Source organism: Mya arenaria, chromosome 2 (genome assembly GCF_026914265.1).
Source record: "Mya arenaria isolate MELC-2E11 chromosome 2, ASM2691426v1".
Taxonomy (NCBI): domain Eukaryota; kingdom Metazoa; phylum Mollusca; class Bivalvia; order Myida; family Myidae; genus Mya; species Mya arenaria.
In genome coordinates, this window is record NC_069123.1 from 10,306,787 (window position 1) to 10,320,029 (window position 13,243).

Sequence of the window (13,243 nt, forward strand, 5' to 3'; positions counted from 1 at the left end):
ACTGGACATGCTCTATAATCTTGTGCTTGTCTTAGTGTAGATTATGACGTTTCCTGTCAACTGGACATGCTCTATAATCTTGTGCTAGTCTGAGTGTAGATTCCGACGTTTCCTGTCAACTGGACATGCTCTATAATCTTGTGCTTGTCTGAGTGTAGATTCCGACGTTTCCTGTCAACTGGACATGCTCTATAATATTGTGCTTGTCTGAGTGTAGATTCCGACGTTTCCTGTCAACTGGACATGCTCTATAATCTTGTGCTTGTCTGAGTGTAGATTCCGACGTTTCCTGTCAACTGGACATGCTCTATAATCTTGTGCTAGTCTGAGTGTAGATTCCGACGTTTCCTGTCAACTGGACATGCTCTATAATCTTGTGCTAGTCTGAGTGTAGATTCCGACGTTTCCTGTCAACTGGACATGCTCTATAATCTTGTGCTAGTCTGAGTGTAGATTCCGACGTTTCCTGTCAACTGGACATGCTCTATAATCTTGTGCTTGTCTGAGTGTAGATTCCGACGTTTCCTGTCAACTGGACATGCTCTATAATCTTGTGCTTGTCTGAGTGTAGATTCCGACGTTTCTTGTCAACTGGACATGCTCTATAATCTTGTGCTGTTCTAAGTCTGAGTCTAGACTTTGGACTCGAGACTCATTAAGCATGCTATATAATCTCATTTCAGTTGATGGATTGAACCATCGTAACTCGGATGCCGGGGACCTTCACACCCAAGACGACAGACTCAACCTGCTGCTTAAATGGTGCAGGGCTGTTTGTGCGCATTTCAACATACAGGTATAAACGGTGTAGTTTTTACAGTGTACTTTTACATTGTAAGTTCATGTTTATTGAAATTTCTAGATACAACTTTGAAAAATTGCTGGATTTAAAGAAAAATAGAAGGGAAGAAACTTAATATGAGGAGCTCCATTTTACGAAGTAAACCAACAACAACAACAACAATGTGGACCATAATGGTTTGTATCTGGTCAAAACAAATGATCTCTGCATGTGCTATCTATCTGTGAAACATTTTTTGGAAACTGAAATGAAAGTTCCATGGGAAAAAGTCTTCTCTCAAATGCAAACAGAAAAAAACAGTTTCAAAGACTTATTGTTTTAAAACTTTAAGAAAGAATTCATTAAAAACTTTCAACAGCTATAAAAACCAAGTTGATTTGTTTATTTAATAATATTTTTGTTTTTCAGATTGAGAACTTCACAGTATCTTTCTCTGACGGTCGCGCCCTGTGCCACATCATGCACTACTACCAGCCAGGGTTATTGCCCCTGGCGGCCATCCGTAACGAGACCACGGTCACCCATCTCGCGGACATGGAGAAGAAATGTCAGCAGAACCTCGACTGCAGCTTCAACGACAGTGCCAGCTCGGCTACAGTGTTTGGAGGTACAGTTAAATAAGCTTGGGCAAAAAATATCAAGAAATTAAGTGGAAAAGGTTACATCTTGTTTAAAAACTGGTAGGGTAGGTTGATTTCTTATTGTGATAATTATAAAGATAATTCATATTCAAAATCTAAAAAACTCCTTAGTGCTATTCCTTTTAAACATATAAACCCCGGGGGGAATGCACTTTTAAAATATACCACCTCCTTTCAGAAGCAAATTTACCCTTTTGGGGTCCAAATTAGCGAAAAAATACACCCACCTATATGCTATTCAAATAATTGCCTTCCCCCCCCCCCCCCCCCCCATGGGTTGCATATTTTACTGGAATAGGCCTTAGAGAAGTAAACATAAGCAAATAATAGATAAATAGAAATATAGAGCTTTGATTAATCTTGCTTTTAGACATTTTTCCCAGATTGTCTTCTTGAATTTAAATTGACAGTAACCTGATAAGTGAATATATGAATTGTTACAATTTGAATCATTTAGTTTACAATATCATGACACCAATGTTGATTGTCTTAATGAATTCAAGATTTGAAGAAGAGTTATTGAATGAAGTTATATTTGTTTTGCAGATGTTGAAGATCCTGTCATATTTGAAGGTTTCATGAACAATGAAAAAGAGAACTTTAAACTCCTTGCAGAAAAGGTACTTGTAAAACCATTCATACGTCTTTTTTGGTAAGATTACTAGTTGTATTTTAAAGTTATTGACATGTCCTTAAATGGTATTGAGTGTGTAACTTATGGCTAAATCAATTATCTTTGATATATTTGTATCAATAATGTAGTTTTAGGTATTAATAGAATCAGTTTTCTTGGGGCAATTTATTGCCTTCTGACGCAGTTTCCTCTTGCAAAAAGGTGTCCAAAAAATTAATTAAATTTTCCTATTAAAATTGGTAAACACAATTTCCGTAAATGGAACAAAAAGCAATTGATTTCTTGAAAAATAAACAAGATCTGTTCATTACCAACTGTTATATAGTATATTAAAAATATATATATAAGATAAGTCAAAACAAATATATATTTGCTAATATACTAGGTATTTTTACATGATATACAATCAGTTAAATAAACTGTTATCTTTTCCCCAGGTACGAGAACTAGGTGGTGTACCGATGATGCTACACTGGGGAGACATGTGTAACACGATTCCAGATGAGAAGGTGGTCGTCACGTACCTGTTACACCTGTGTGCACGCCTGCTAGACATACGCCATGAGTCACGTGCTGCAAGGGTGATACAACATGCATGGAGGACGTACAGGCTCAAGAAGATGGAGGAACTGTATAAGGTTGGTAGGATTATTCAAAATATTCTTAAATACTTAAGAATATAAAAAATGGAATACGATGACTTATGAGATTCTGTTCAACACTGTTACTATTGATTCATATTTGTTTAAAATGAATACGAAACATTATTGTATGAACAAAATGCAGCTAAATCAGTTTCCTCTATTTTGCGTCAGATAAAACCTTTTAACCAGATTTACTTCTTTATTTAAATAAGTGAAAAATTCAAAAGATATTTAACCTCGAATATTTTTTTTAAAGACATTTTTGAGGGACTCGCTCATGTTTTTAAAGTTAAAGAAAAAAATAGAAAACCGATGTCTTCACGACTAGGCCACAAAGACCTATACAAAAGTTCATTGATATTTTGACTTTTAAGAATACATTGATAACATCACGTTATACTGTCAATCAACCAATTACGCTAAAAGGAATTGCTGAAGCCTGTTAGTAATGGTATTCAAAACTGTGGTCTTTGAAGACAATATTTGAGCAAATATCAATATTCCTGAAGGGTTCAACATGTAAGTATCTTACACTGCTTATGATTTACAGTGCATTTTACAAAACATGAGCGAGTCCTTCTGAAGAAAAACCAAAAGATGTATAAATGTTTTTGATATTTAATTGAATGGTAAACAAATTCTAGGAGAAAGGCAAGGCTGTGGTTGTACTGCAAAGGGCAGTTAGGGCATTTCTTGGGCGTCTTAGAACCCAGCGTCAAGAAAAAGCTGCCGTGTGCATACAGCGAGTGTGGAGGGGACACAAGGCCAGGTTAGAGACCAATAGACGGAGACTAGAAAAGGCCTGGAAGAAACAGATAGTCGCTGTTAGCCTCATACAGGTATGCAATTGAGTGAGGCATTTCAAAGGCAGAGAATAGACTTTTTCTAGCAGGCATGAAACTTTGATCAATGTCAAGGAATAATGATATCGTTCTTCATGAAATTCAAATCGGTAGTTAAAAGTTGTACTAGTAAAATTCTTTTCTTTTTTTTTCAAGTGAACTTTTGACACAACAATAATAATGTTCAAATGAAATAAACCACAGATGTTCTTTTCTCTAGTCAGGTGAGATTTATAAGGAAATAATATGGTTATATGTCTTCCAGACTGCCGTGAAGAAGTACCTCCATAGACGGCGTTACCTACAAATGAAGGCCTCTGTCAATGAGATCCAAGCCTACTGTAAAGGTTACCTGTACAGACAGACGCGTGAACGAGCAGCACTCACCATCCAGAGGGTGTACAGGGGATTCAGGGCTCGCGTACACATCAGCAAGATGGAAGAGGCTGCCACTAGAATACAGGCCTTTGTTAGGGGTTACATTGCTCGAAAGATGGCTAGAGAGTATTTGTCTGCTGTACGGGTTGTCCAAGCTAGATTCAGAGCACAACAAGCTATGGGAAAGCAAAGATGTCAGTATAAGAAAGTAAAAGAGTCATGCATAACTATCCAAAGATTCTGGCGAGAGTTGAAGATTACAAGGGAGATGAGAGATAAGTTTGTGACACAAAGGGCAGCTGCAGTGAAGATTCAGTCAAAAGTGAGAATGATGCTTCAGAGAGCAAAGTACCAGAAGTTACGCTCAGCAGCTGTTACCATTCAAAGCCACGTCAGAAGTTTTCGGGTGAGGAAAGCATTTAAGGTGGTTTTGCACCACAGCCATCATGCTGCTACAATAATCCAGGCAGCGTTCAGGGGCTACCAAGTCAGAATGCAACTGAGAGTAGAGTCAGCTGCTGCTACATACATCCAAGCATGCTACAGGTGCTATTACATGAATAAGAGGTGGAGAAAACTTAGGGAAGCAGCTGTTGCTTGCCAGAGACTGTACAGAGCTAAGCTGGCAGGGAAAAGGCAGAGAGAAATTTACCGAAGTCTTAAATGTGCAGCCATCACTTTGCAAGCACAATTCCGAATGATTCAGTGCAGAAGGCCATACTTAGAACAGAAAGAGGCAGCTGTGAGGATTCAGAGCTTTTACAGATGTCAGTTAGCTCGACAAGCTTATCAGAAGCAAAGAGAGTCAGCGTGTGTTATTCAGACATATTTTAGAGCTTACATGGCATGCAAGCAACAGGCATTGGAGTATCATAGACTTAGATGTGCAACCATCAGAATACAAAGTGCTGTAAGGTGTTACTTGGTGAGAAAACAGTTCTTGGAAATGAAAAATGCTGCGGTTAGTCTACAAGCAGCTTGTAGGGGTTATCTGTTTAGAAAACACAGGCTAAAGGCTGTAGTTACCATTCAGAAATCATACAGGGGTTACAAAGTGAGAAAAGATGTTGATAGAATGAACAAGGCAGCTGTAAGAATTCAGACCTGCTTTAGAAGGTTCATTGCTCTTAGAAAGTTTACAGCTCAGAAAGGTGCAGCTTTAGTCATTCAGGCAAGGTATAAGGCCTTCGCTGAAATGAAGAAACAACAGAACAGCTATGAGGAAACTAAGAAAGCTTGTATCTCAATACAGCGGTACTGGAGACAGTTTGTTCTAGCTAAAAATGTTAGAAATCAGTTCATTAGACAGAGAGAGGCTGCTGTCAAGATTCAAGCCAATGTAAGGAGAATGATTCAGCGAGGAAAGTACCAGAAATTGAAGGCAGCAGCTGTGATAATTCAGAGCCACATCAGAAGTTATCGAGTTCGAAAGGCATTCAAGGTTGTTCTGTATCACAGCCAGACATCGGCCACAACAATTCAGGCAGCCTTCAGGGGATATCTGGTCCGCAGACAATTGAGAAAAGAACATGATGCCGCTACAGCAATACAGGCTTGTTACAGAAGATTCTCACAGAGTAAGAAGTATAAGTCCCTGTGTCAGTCAGCCATCGTTTGCCAGCGGTTGATCCGAGCTAAGCAAGCTGGTCAGAAACAGAGGATACAGTTTTGCCTATTGAGACAAGCAACGATAGTTTTACAGGCACAATACAGAATGGTTGTTTGTAGAAGACAATTCACACAGTTCAAGTCAGCAGCTGTTGTTATACAATCTAGAGTCAGAGGACATTTGGCCCAGCAATCATACAACAGACTCAGAGAGGCATCAATTGTGCTTCAAAAGCACTGGAGGGCACACACAGCTTGCAAGAAACAATCAGAGCAGTACAATAAACTAAGATCCGCAGCTATTGTTTTACAGAGTTCCTGGAGGGGCCATAAGGCTAGGAGCGAGTATGTTCAGCTGAGAGCTTCAGTAGTGAAGATACAGGCCGGGTGTCGGGGTTTCTTGTTCAGGAGTAGGAGACAGAATGCTGCAGTTGTGATTCAGACAGTGTACAGAGGATTCAGAGTAAGAAAGGAATTAACCAACATGTCTGCTGCAGCTACGAGAATACAAGCCTATTTCAGGCGATACAGAGCTGAGAAAGTGTTCGCAGAGTACAATCAGGCAGCAGTTTGCATCCAGAGGCTGTATAGGGCACAAATTTCAATGAAAACACAAAAGAGCTGTTTCAACTCTTTAAGAAAGTCATGCATTGCTGTACAAAGGTTATGGAGGGCAAACACAGCTTGCAAGAAACAATCAGATCAATACAACAAACTAAGATCCGCAGCTATTGTTTTACAGAGTTCCTGGAGGGGCCATAAGGCTAGGAGCGAGTATTTACAGCTGAGAGCTTCAGTAGTGAAGATACAGGCCGGGTGTCAAGGTTTTTTGTTCAGGAGTAGGAGACAGAAGGCTGCAGTTAAGATTCAGACCGTATTTAGAGGATACAAAGTAAGAAAGGAATTAACCAATATGTCTGCTGCAGCAACAAGAATACAAGCCTGTTTCAGGCGACAAAGGGCTGTTAAAATGTTTACACAGTACAAGCAGGCAGCAGTTAGCATCCAGAGGTGGTATAGGGCACAAATTGCCATGAATTCACAGAAGAGTCATTTCAATGCTTTGAGACAGTCATGCGTTGCTGTCCAAAGGTTATGGAGGGCAAACAAGGCAGGCAAATCCACGAGACAGAGTTACCTAGCGCAGAGATGTGCTGCGGTTAAGCTACAGGCCAACGTCAGGATGATGATTCAAAGGTCGAAGTACCAGAGACTTAAAACAGCTGCCATGGTGATTCAGAGCCACATTAGGAGTCACCGAGTGAGGAAAGCTTTCAAGGTTGTTTTGTGCCACAGTCACCATGCCGCTACGACGCTACAGGCAGCCTTCAGGGGTTATTTGGTCAGAAGACAATTGAGAATTGAATCAGCTGCTGCCACCTACCTACAGGCGTGTTACAGATGTGCTGCACAAAGGAGAAGATACTGTCAGCTTCAGAAGTCTGCAGTTGTCTGTCAGCAAAGATACAGAGCAAAGAGGGAATGCCAAAAACAGTTTGTTCTGTATTCTAATCTGAAGAAAGCAGCTGTAGCTATTCAATCTCAATTCAGAATGATTCAGTGTAGGAGAGAGTTTATGAAGTCCCAAGCAGCAGCTATCAAAATACAGTCATGGTTCAGAGGAACACAAGATCGAGCACACTTTTTGAAAACCCGAAAAGCAGCATGTGTCCTGCAAAACTACTGGAGGGCAGAGTTGAAGTGTCGAAGACAATTCATGGCCTACCACAGGCTCAGGGATGCAGTAATAGCTCTCCAGAGTTTCCACAGAGGTAACATGGCAAGAAAAGAGGTGTTCCGCATAAGGGCAGCAGTGAAAATACAGGCTTTCGTACGTATGACTCAAGCTCGAGCACAATATTCCAAGTACTGCCATGCTGCTTTGAGAATACAAGGCTGCGTTAGAGTATGGCAGGCTAGGAAGGAATTGAACAGATTGCAGCAGGAAAGGTCAAAGGTCAGAGAGTCTCACCTTGCCCAGGTTGTCATGGTTACCAGGGTCAATATGGCTGCCATCAGGATACAGCGTTGCTATAGGAACCACTGCATGATGAAGATTGCCAGGGAGAGGATGCACAGCATACTTGCCATTCAGGTATTTCTGATTTTACTGAAAAATTCATAACTGACTGATTTTACTGATTGCAAAAGATTTGTTTAAATAAAAACAGCAGGAAAAGGTTTGTTTTAAAGAAAAAAATAACAAAAATTATTGATACATTTAGCCTTAAAGCTGCACTCTCACCGATTGAACGTTTTGACAACTTTTTTATTTTTTGTCTTGGAATGAGCCAATTTTTGCGAAAATCCATGGAAACCACTCATATAAGACCGCTGACAAAAAATTGATCGCTGATGTTTATATTTAGGTTCAAAAATCCATGTTTTATGCATTTTCCATAAGGAATGGTTTAAGCCGTAAAACATTAATTTTTGAACGGAAAATCTGCGCTCTGATATTTTGTCAGCAATCTTTTATCATTGGTTTGCAGAAATTTACGCAAAAATTTGCTCTTTGCAAGACAAAAAATAAAAAAGTTAAAACGGTAAATCTGTGAGAGTTCAGCTTTAAGGTTATGCTAAAGACTTGACTTATGGTTATATAATAATTGTAAGAAATATACTTGTATGTATTTGTACTTAACATGTTTCTAGCACTGGATGCGAGCCAAACTCCAGCGTTTGAAGTACCTGCGCACTCGAATGTGTGTGCTCCGTCTACAGGGCAGTATTCGTGTGTGGCTTGCAATGCGGGATAGGGCAGCTAGGGTCATTCAGAGGTCAGCCCGGACATGGTTGGCTGGGCAACAGGACAGTAAGAAAATGAAAGCAGCCATTAAGCTGCAGGTAAGTGTGAGGTTTATGGAAGGAATATTTTGCTTTATTTAAGAATTTTACTTTGTTGCATTGATAGCTATTACCTGATATCAGATATATTTTAATTCCCGGGAAGGCTATGAGAGCAAGCTCCAAAAATGTATTTCCAGCAAGAATGAAACTACTTATTTTTTCCTTGAAAAATTTGGAATAAAATGAACTACAATCCATACCAAAACTGAAAAAAGTATCTAAAATCATTTGACAAGTTTCTAACAAAATATCTTGTGTTCTTCTCAACCAGTCACTATGGCGTGGCCACTGTGTACGACGTGACTCCACCAGTAAGAAGATTGCGACTGTCCGGGCTCGGGTCTTGGAGGCAACGGCAACAGCGACCGAGGAAAAGAAGCTCGGAAACAGGACTGCCTCCGCCCTTGACTTCCTTCTTAAATACAAACAGATTTCTCATGTACTGGATGCGGTTACTCACCTAGGTAAGAACTTTCTAATGTTACATGACATTGTTGATAGTTCAATCATCGAATTGAGGCTTTTGGATCAACAAGTCTGAATTCTTACATAACTAATGGTCTTGAAATAATATAAACTATCCTAGTTTGATCAAATTCAGATTTGAACAAATCTGATCAACATCTCACCAGTGCTCATTTTGATTACAGATAATTTTTTGAACTTAGTGTGTTATTAAGTATGTAGAAAAAAACAAACACTAAATACTTTGTACGCTCTTTTAGATGTTGTCCTTTGTGATGTTTATGTGTACAAAGTGTATTTTCGCAAGTCTACATTGCAGTATAAAATTAAAATTGACATAATCAATTTTCTCTATTAGTCTTAAGTCAATTAAAACTAACCTGTTATTTATGTGCATTCCAGAGGTGGCAACACGGCTGTCTTGGGTGTGCTGTGAACGTATGGTGGAAACTAATGCCATCTTCGTGCTCTACCAGCTACTACGGAGTTGTAACCGCAGCATACCGCACATGGAAATCATCAAATACACCCTTAATGTTCTTACCAACTTAGCTAAGGTAAGTGTATTTGTGTACTTGTAGGTTTCAATATTAATATATCACAATATTTAATGCCTGTGCTCCTATCAATGTTTTGCCCTATGAGAAGGTGGGGACACACAGGGGATTTAGAAAAACTGCACATTTTTGTCTAATTTCATCCCTGAAGCAGAAATTTTGTCAGAATCCCTGGTGTCACGGATATTCTAGCCATCAAAATTTTTTAAGAAAGAAAATCAGCCAAGTCTATTTGCCGAGTTTCAAGCTCGTGAACCGCGTCTGACAAAATCCGGCCTGTTGCCATAGCCTGCCTGTTAGAGTGACTGGCTATCTAATCATATACATAAATAAGAAAAATCTCAATAATCCAAGGAAAAAATATTCTACAGCAAGCAAAGTAATCCGAGTACAAATCTTGGTTCTTGAGCAATTACTCAAGTAAACTTTTTTTCTTTAAAATATTAACAAAAGCTTTTTTATTAACATTGACTTTTTTTAAGAAAATGCGCTTCTGAAAAGGGTAAAAATAAATATGATTTTAATTGACTTTTAATGTTATATGGTGAAATTAGTTGACATGGAGATTGGGATTAAACTTGAGTATTTCACAAGAAATTGGGGTATGATCTTTAAATGAACTTATTATAAAACTTATTTCCTGGAGTTAAAATCTTCAATGGTTGAATTTCAGTATGAGAAGACTCGGACGAGCGTGTATGAAGTGGAAGGTTCAGTGTCCACCCTATTGGAGCTACTGACGATATACCGGGAGAAGGCCCAGGTCTTCAACAGCGCATGTACTGTCCTGGGGATCCTTGCTACCGACAACAAGTGTAAACAGGTAAGACTTTATTTAATACCTATGTGACAATGGTCAGTGCTGAATATCTTTACATCCACTAGATAAGAATTGTTTAATTTTCTTAAATTGTGAAATATCATTTGACAGCTTGACAGAATGTTTCTAGAAACTTGCTTAAAGCTATTTTTATGCCCCTCTTCAAAGAAGGGGGGAGGGGGTACGGGTATTAAAAGTTATTTTCTAGCTTGTCAAAATTGAGCCATTTTCATAGCCTTGAAGATGTTTTCAATGGCGGTGACATTGTGCAACAACAATTACCTTGGCCATAACTGTTAAATAATTCAAGATATTCAGTTCAAACTTGGTACACAAATTGCAAGAGACAATACAGACATCTAGAACAAGGTCCATAACTAGGGCTTAAATAAGAGTTATGCCTGTTTTCATATTGAAAAGGAACAGAAGAGCGATGGCTTTTGCTACATGGCAATCTTGTTCAGGCTCCACTAGGAATTGTGAAATAATTTATTTGTTCTAGAATAAATAAGGCATTAGACCAATATCAATATGGTTTTTCTACTTTCAGAATATCCTCTCTGACAAGAAGTCTGTGGAGAAGCTTCGTAGCCTTCACGCCCTGACGGCTCGTAAACACAAACTGGAGCAAAACCAGCGTGTTACGCGGGCTCGCATGAACGCCACCCTCAACTCCACATTTGCTATCAGGTCACCGGTCAAGAAACAGAAGATCAAACCAGAATGGTCACTTCAGAAAGACAAACTAAAGGAAATTGAAAATCCTCTGAAGGCTATAAACTTTGTGCTTGGGAATCTTGGTATTCCTACCAAAACATGATATGTTTCTCATTAGAGACGTGCTCTTAAGGCAATTAAATGAAGGGTATTACCGTATAGTCAGGTCTTAAATTGACAGGGTGCTGCAGAAAAGGGACAGGGTGCTGCAGAAAAGGGACAGGGTGCTTAGGGTGAAAATGGCACATTGAATCAGGTTATGAAGAACTTTATCATTATGAAATTATCATTATTGGCAGAAAATGTTCAGGATTACGGTATGTTAAATTGAAGTATAAGTAATATTACCATAGGTTTTAACTGCCGAATATGTCAAGTTTGTATGTAATCATAATAATAGAAAGACTTCAGCATTTCATTCTATGAAGGCAGAAGGGTACCATGCTTCTCTGCATGAGGAAAGGAGGGTGCTTTCAATAAAGGACAGGGTGCAGCACCCTTCCATTCCCCTTTAGCCCTATTAAATGTGTCCCAAGAATGTTTTCTCAGCAAAATTAACTGAAAATCAGTAACTGTGTACTAGTAAGCTTTTGTATTCCTATCAAAACATAAATGTGTTCTACTTGTTAAACTGTGTGACTGAAACAAATCTGTTGTGTATAATATGGACTGCAGTGTTATTGTTATGACAGAATCTACAATGGCCCTCTTATCAATCTTATTCTATATGTGTTCCTTCTGTATTCCAATCTACCATCTTTTAACTGTGTATGCTAACTATGCTTGTGTCAGAAATTAATAGCAATTTTTTCTCCTTTAATATGTCTCTTGTGTCCTCTACAGTTACCTTTCTGAGGCGATATTCATAAAACTTCTAAAGTCATTTCTTAACTTAAGCCACTTTCCTTATTTTAGTATCTCTTTAGTCATATGAAATAAAAAATAAAGAATTTCCAAAATACATTATTTTCATCGACCTTATTGAAAAAACATACTAGCTGATGTAAAAACACTTAATAAAGAATAAAGTCATTGAAATTAGACTTTTGGATTAACAAGCCCGAATTCTTATACTATTGCTTGGCATCAAATTTTTGAACAAGTCCTGCTACATAAAATTCAGAATTTGAGCAAGCCCGAAAGACATTTCACCAGTGAAGGGCTGGCGGGCTTGTGTTAATTTCGACCACTGACATATGGTATGCATTTCTTTTAATTTGACGATGAAAATTTGAAGAAATTGACTTAAGTTAGAAAATAACTTAAGATGCTTTGTGAATACGGCCCCTGTTGTTTACTTGTGTGTTTGATTCAGTTCTTTGTTGTACCAAAGTTTTTTATGTTGTTTTTTTATGTTATTTTTACAACTTGCTTGATTTTTATGCATTGACTTTAGTTCTATTTATAACCTGTAATAATCATGTATTTTATTTCAGATGCTTTTTTTATATAACTGACACAACTCTATCTAGCTTGGTTCAGCTTGGTTCAATCACAGACCTATAAACCATGGATTGGAAACTGTTTATAAGTCAGTGGTTCAATGTGTATCATTTTGCCTTCAAATAAATTACCAGAAGTGGAATACACATGAATTACAACTAATTGTGAGCTTTTTAGAATAGAGCCCGATATTGCTTTGATATAATTGATAAAAAATATGTACCCGATATATTTATAACAGGATATAACAGCTTTTGTCATTGAAACAGATTCATATTTTCATAATATTGTCATTTTCATTTATTCATTATAAAATGCTGTTTATTGGGAATAATAAAACTATAAGTGCCTATCAGAGCCTTGTTATTTGTTAACAGCAAGGCCTTTTTATCAGCAAAGAGGAATACGCCCTAGCCCTTTTTGTAGTGAAAAATACCCATATTAAAATCGCACCATCCGTCCATGTGTCTGGCTCAATAACTCGTGTCCGGGCTGTAACTTTCTCTTGTATGGACAGATTTTAAAATAACTTGCCACATTGTTTGACATACCAAGACGACGTGTAGCGTGCAAGACCCGTGTCCCTCCCTCTAAGATCAAGGTCACACTTAGGTGTTTATTCACTATGGAATGCTGCATATAAGGACATAGAGTATAGGTTGTCGTGTCCGGGCTGTAACTTTCTCTTGTATGGACAGATTTTAAAATAACTTGCCACATTGTTTGACATACCAAGATGACGTGTTGCGTGCAAGACCCGTGTCCCTCCCTCTAAGGTCAAGGTCACACTTAGGTGTTTATTCACAATGGAATGCTGCATATAAGAACATAGAGTATAGGTT

At 38.4% G+C, this 13,243-nt stretch overlaps 1 protein-coding gene across 1 annotated transcript in view; it reads left to right on the forward strand.

Moving 5' to 3' along the window:
* Nucleotides 1–12,753, forward strand: part of LOC128217900 (abnormal spindle-like microcephaly-associated protein homolog) — a 29,391-nt gene extending 16,638 nt beyond the window's left edge. Inside the window, exons 15-25 of the mRNA XM_052925354.1 lie at nucleotides 684–796; nucleotides 1,211–1,409; nucleotides 1,990–2,063; nucleotides 2,515–2,715; nucleotides 3,366–3,560; nucleotides 3,829–7,644; nucleotides 8,205–8,396; nucleotides 8,671–8,863; nucleotides 9,267–9,421; nucleotides 10,095–10,244; nucleotides 10,792–12,753. Of these exons, the coding sequence (XP_052781314.1) occupies nucleotides 684–796; nucleotides 1,211–1,409; nucleotides 1,990–2,063; nucleotides 2,515–2,715; nucleotides 3,366–3,560; nucleotides 3,829–7,644; nucleotides 8,205–8,396; nucleotides 8,671–8,863; nucleotides 9,267–9,421; nucleotides 10,095–10,244; nucleotides 10,792–11,061 (5,558 nt within the window). The 3' untranslated portion in view covers nucleotides 11,062–12,753. The remainder of the gene's footprint in view (nucleotides 1–683; nucleotides 797–1,210; nucleotides 1,410–1,989; nucleotides 2,064–2,514; nucleotides 2,716–3,365; nucleotides 3,561–3,828; nucleotides 7,645–8,204; nucleotides 8,397–8,670; nucleotides 8,864–9,266; nucleotides 9,422–10,094; nucleotides 10,245–10,791) is intronic.
* The last annotated feature ends 490 nt before the right edge of the window (nucleotides 12,754–13,243 follow it).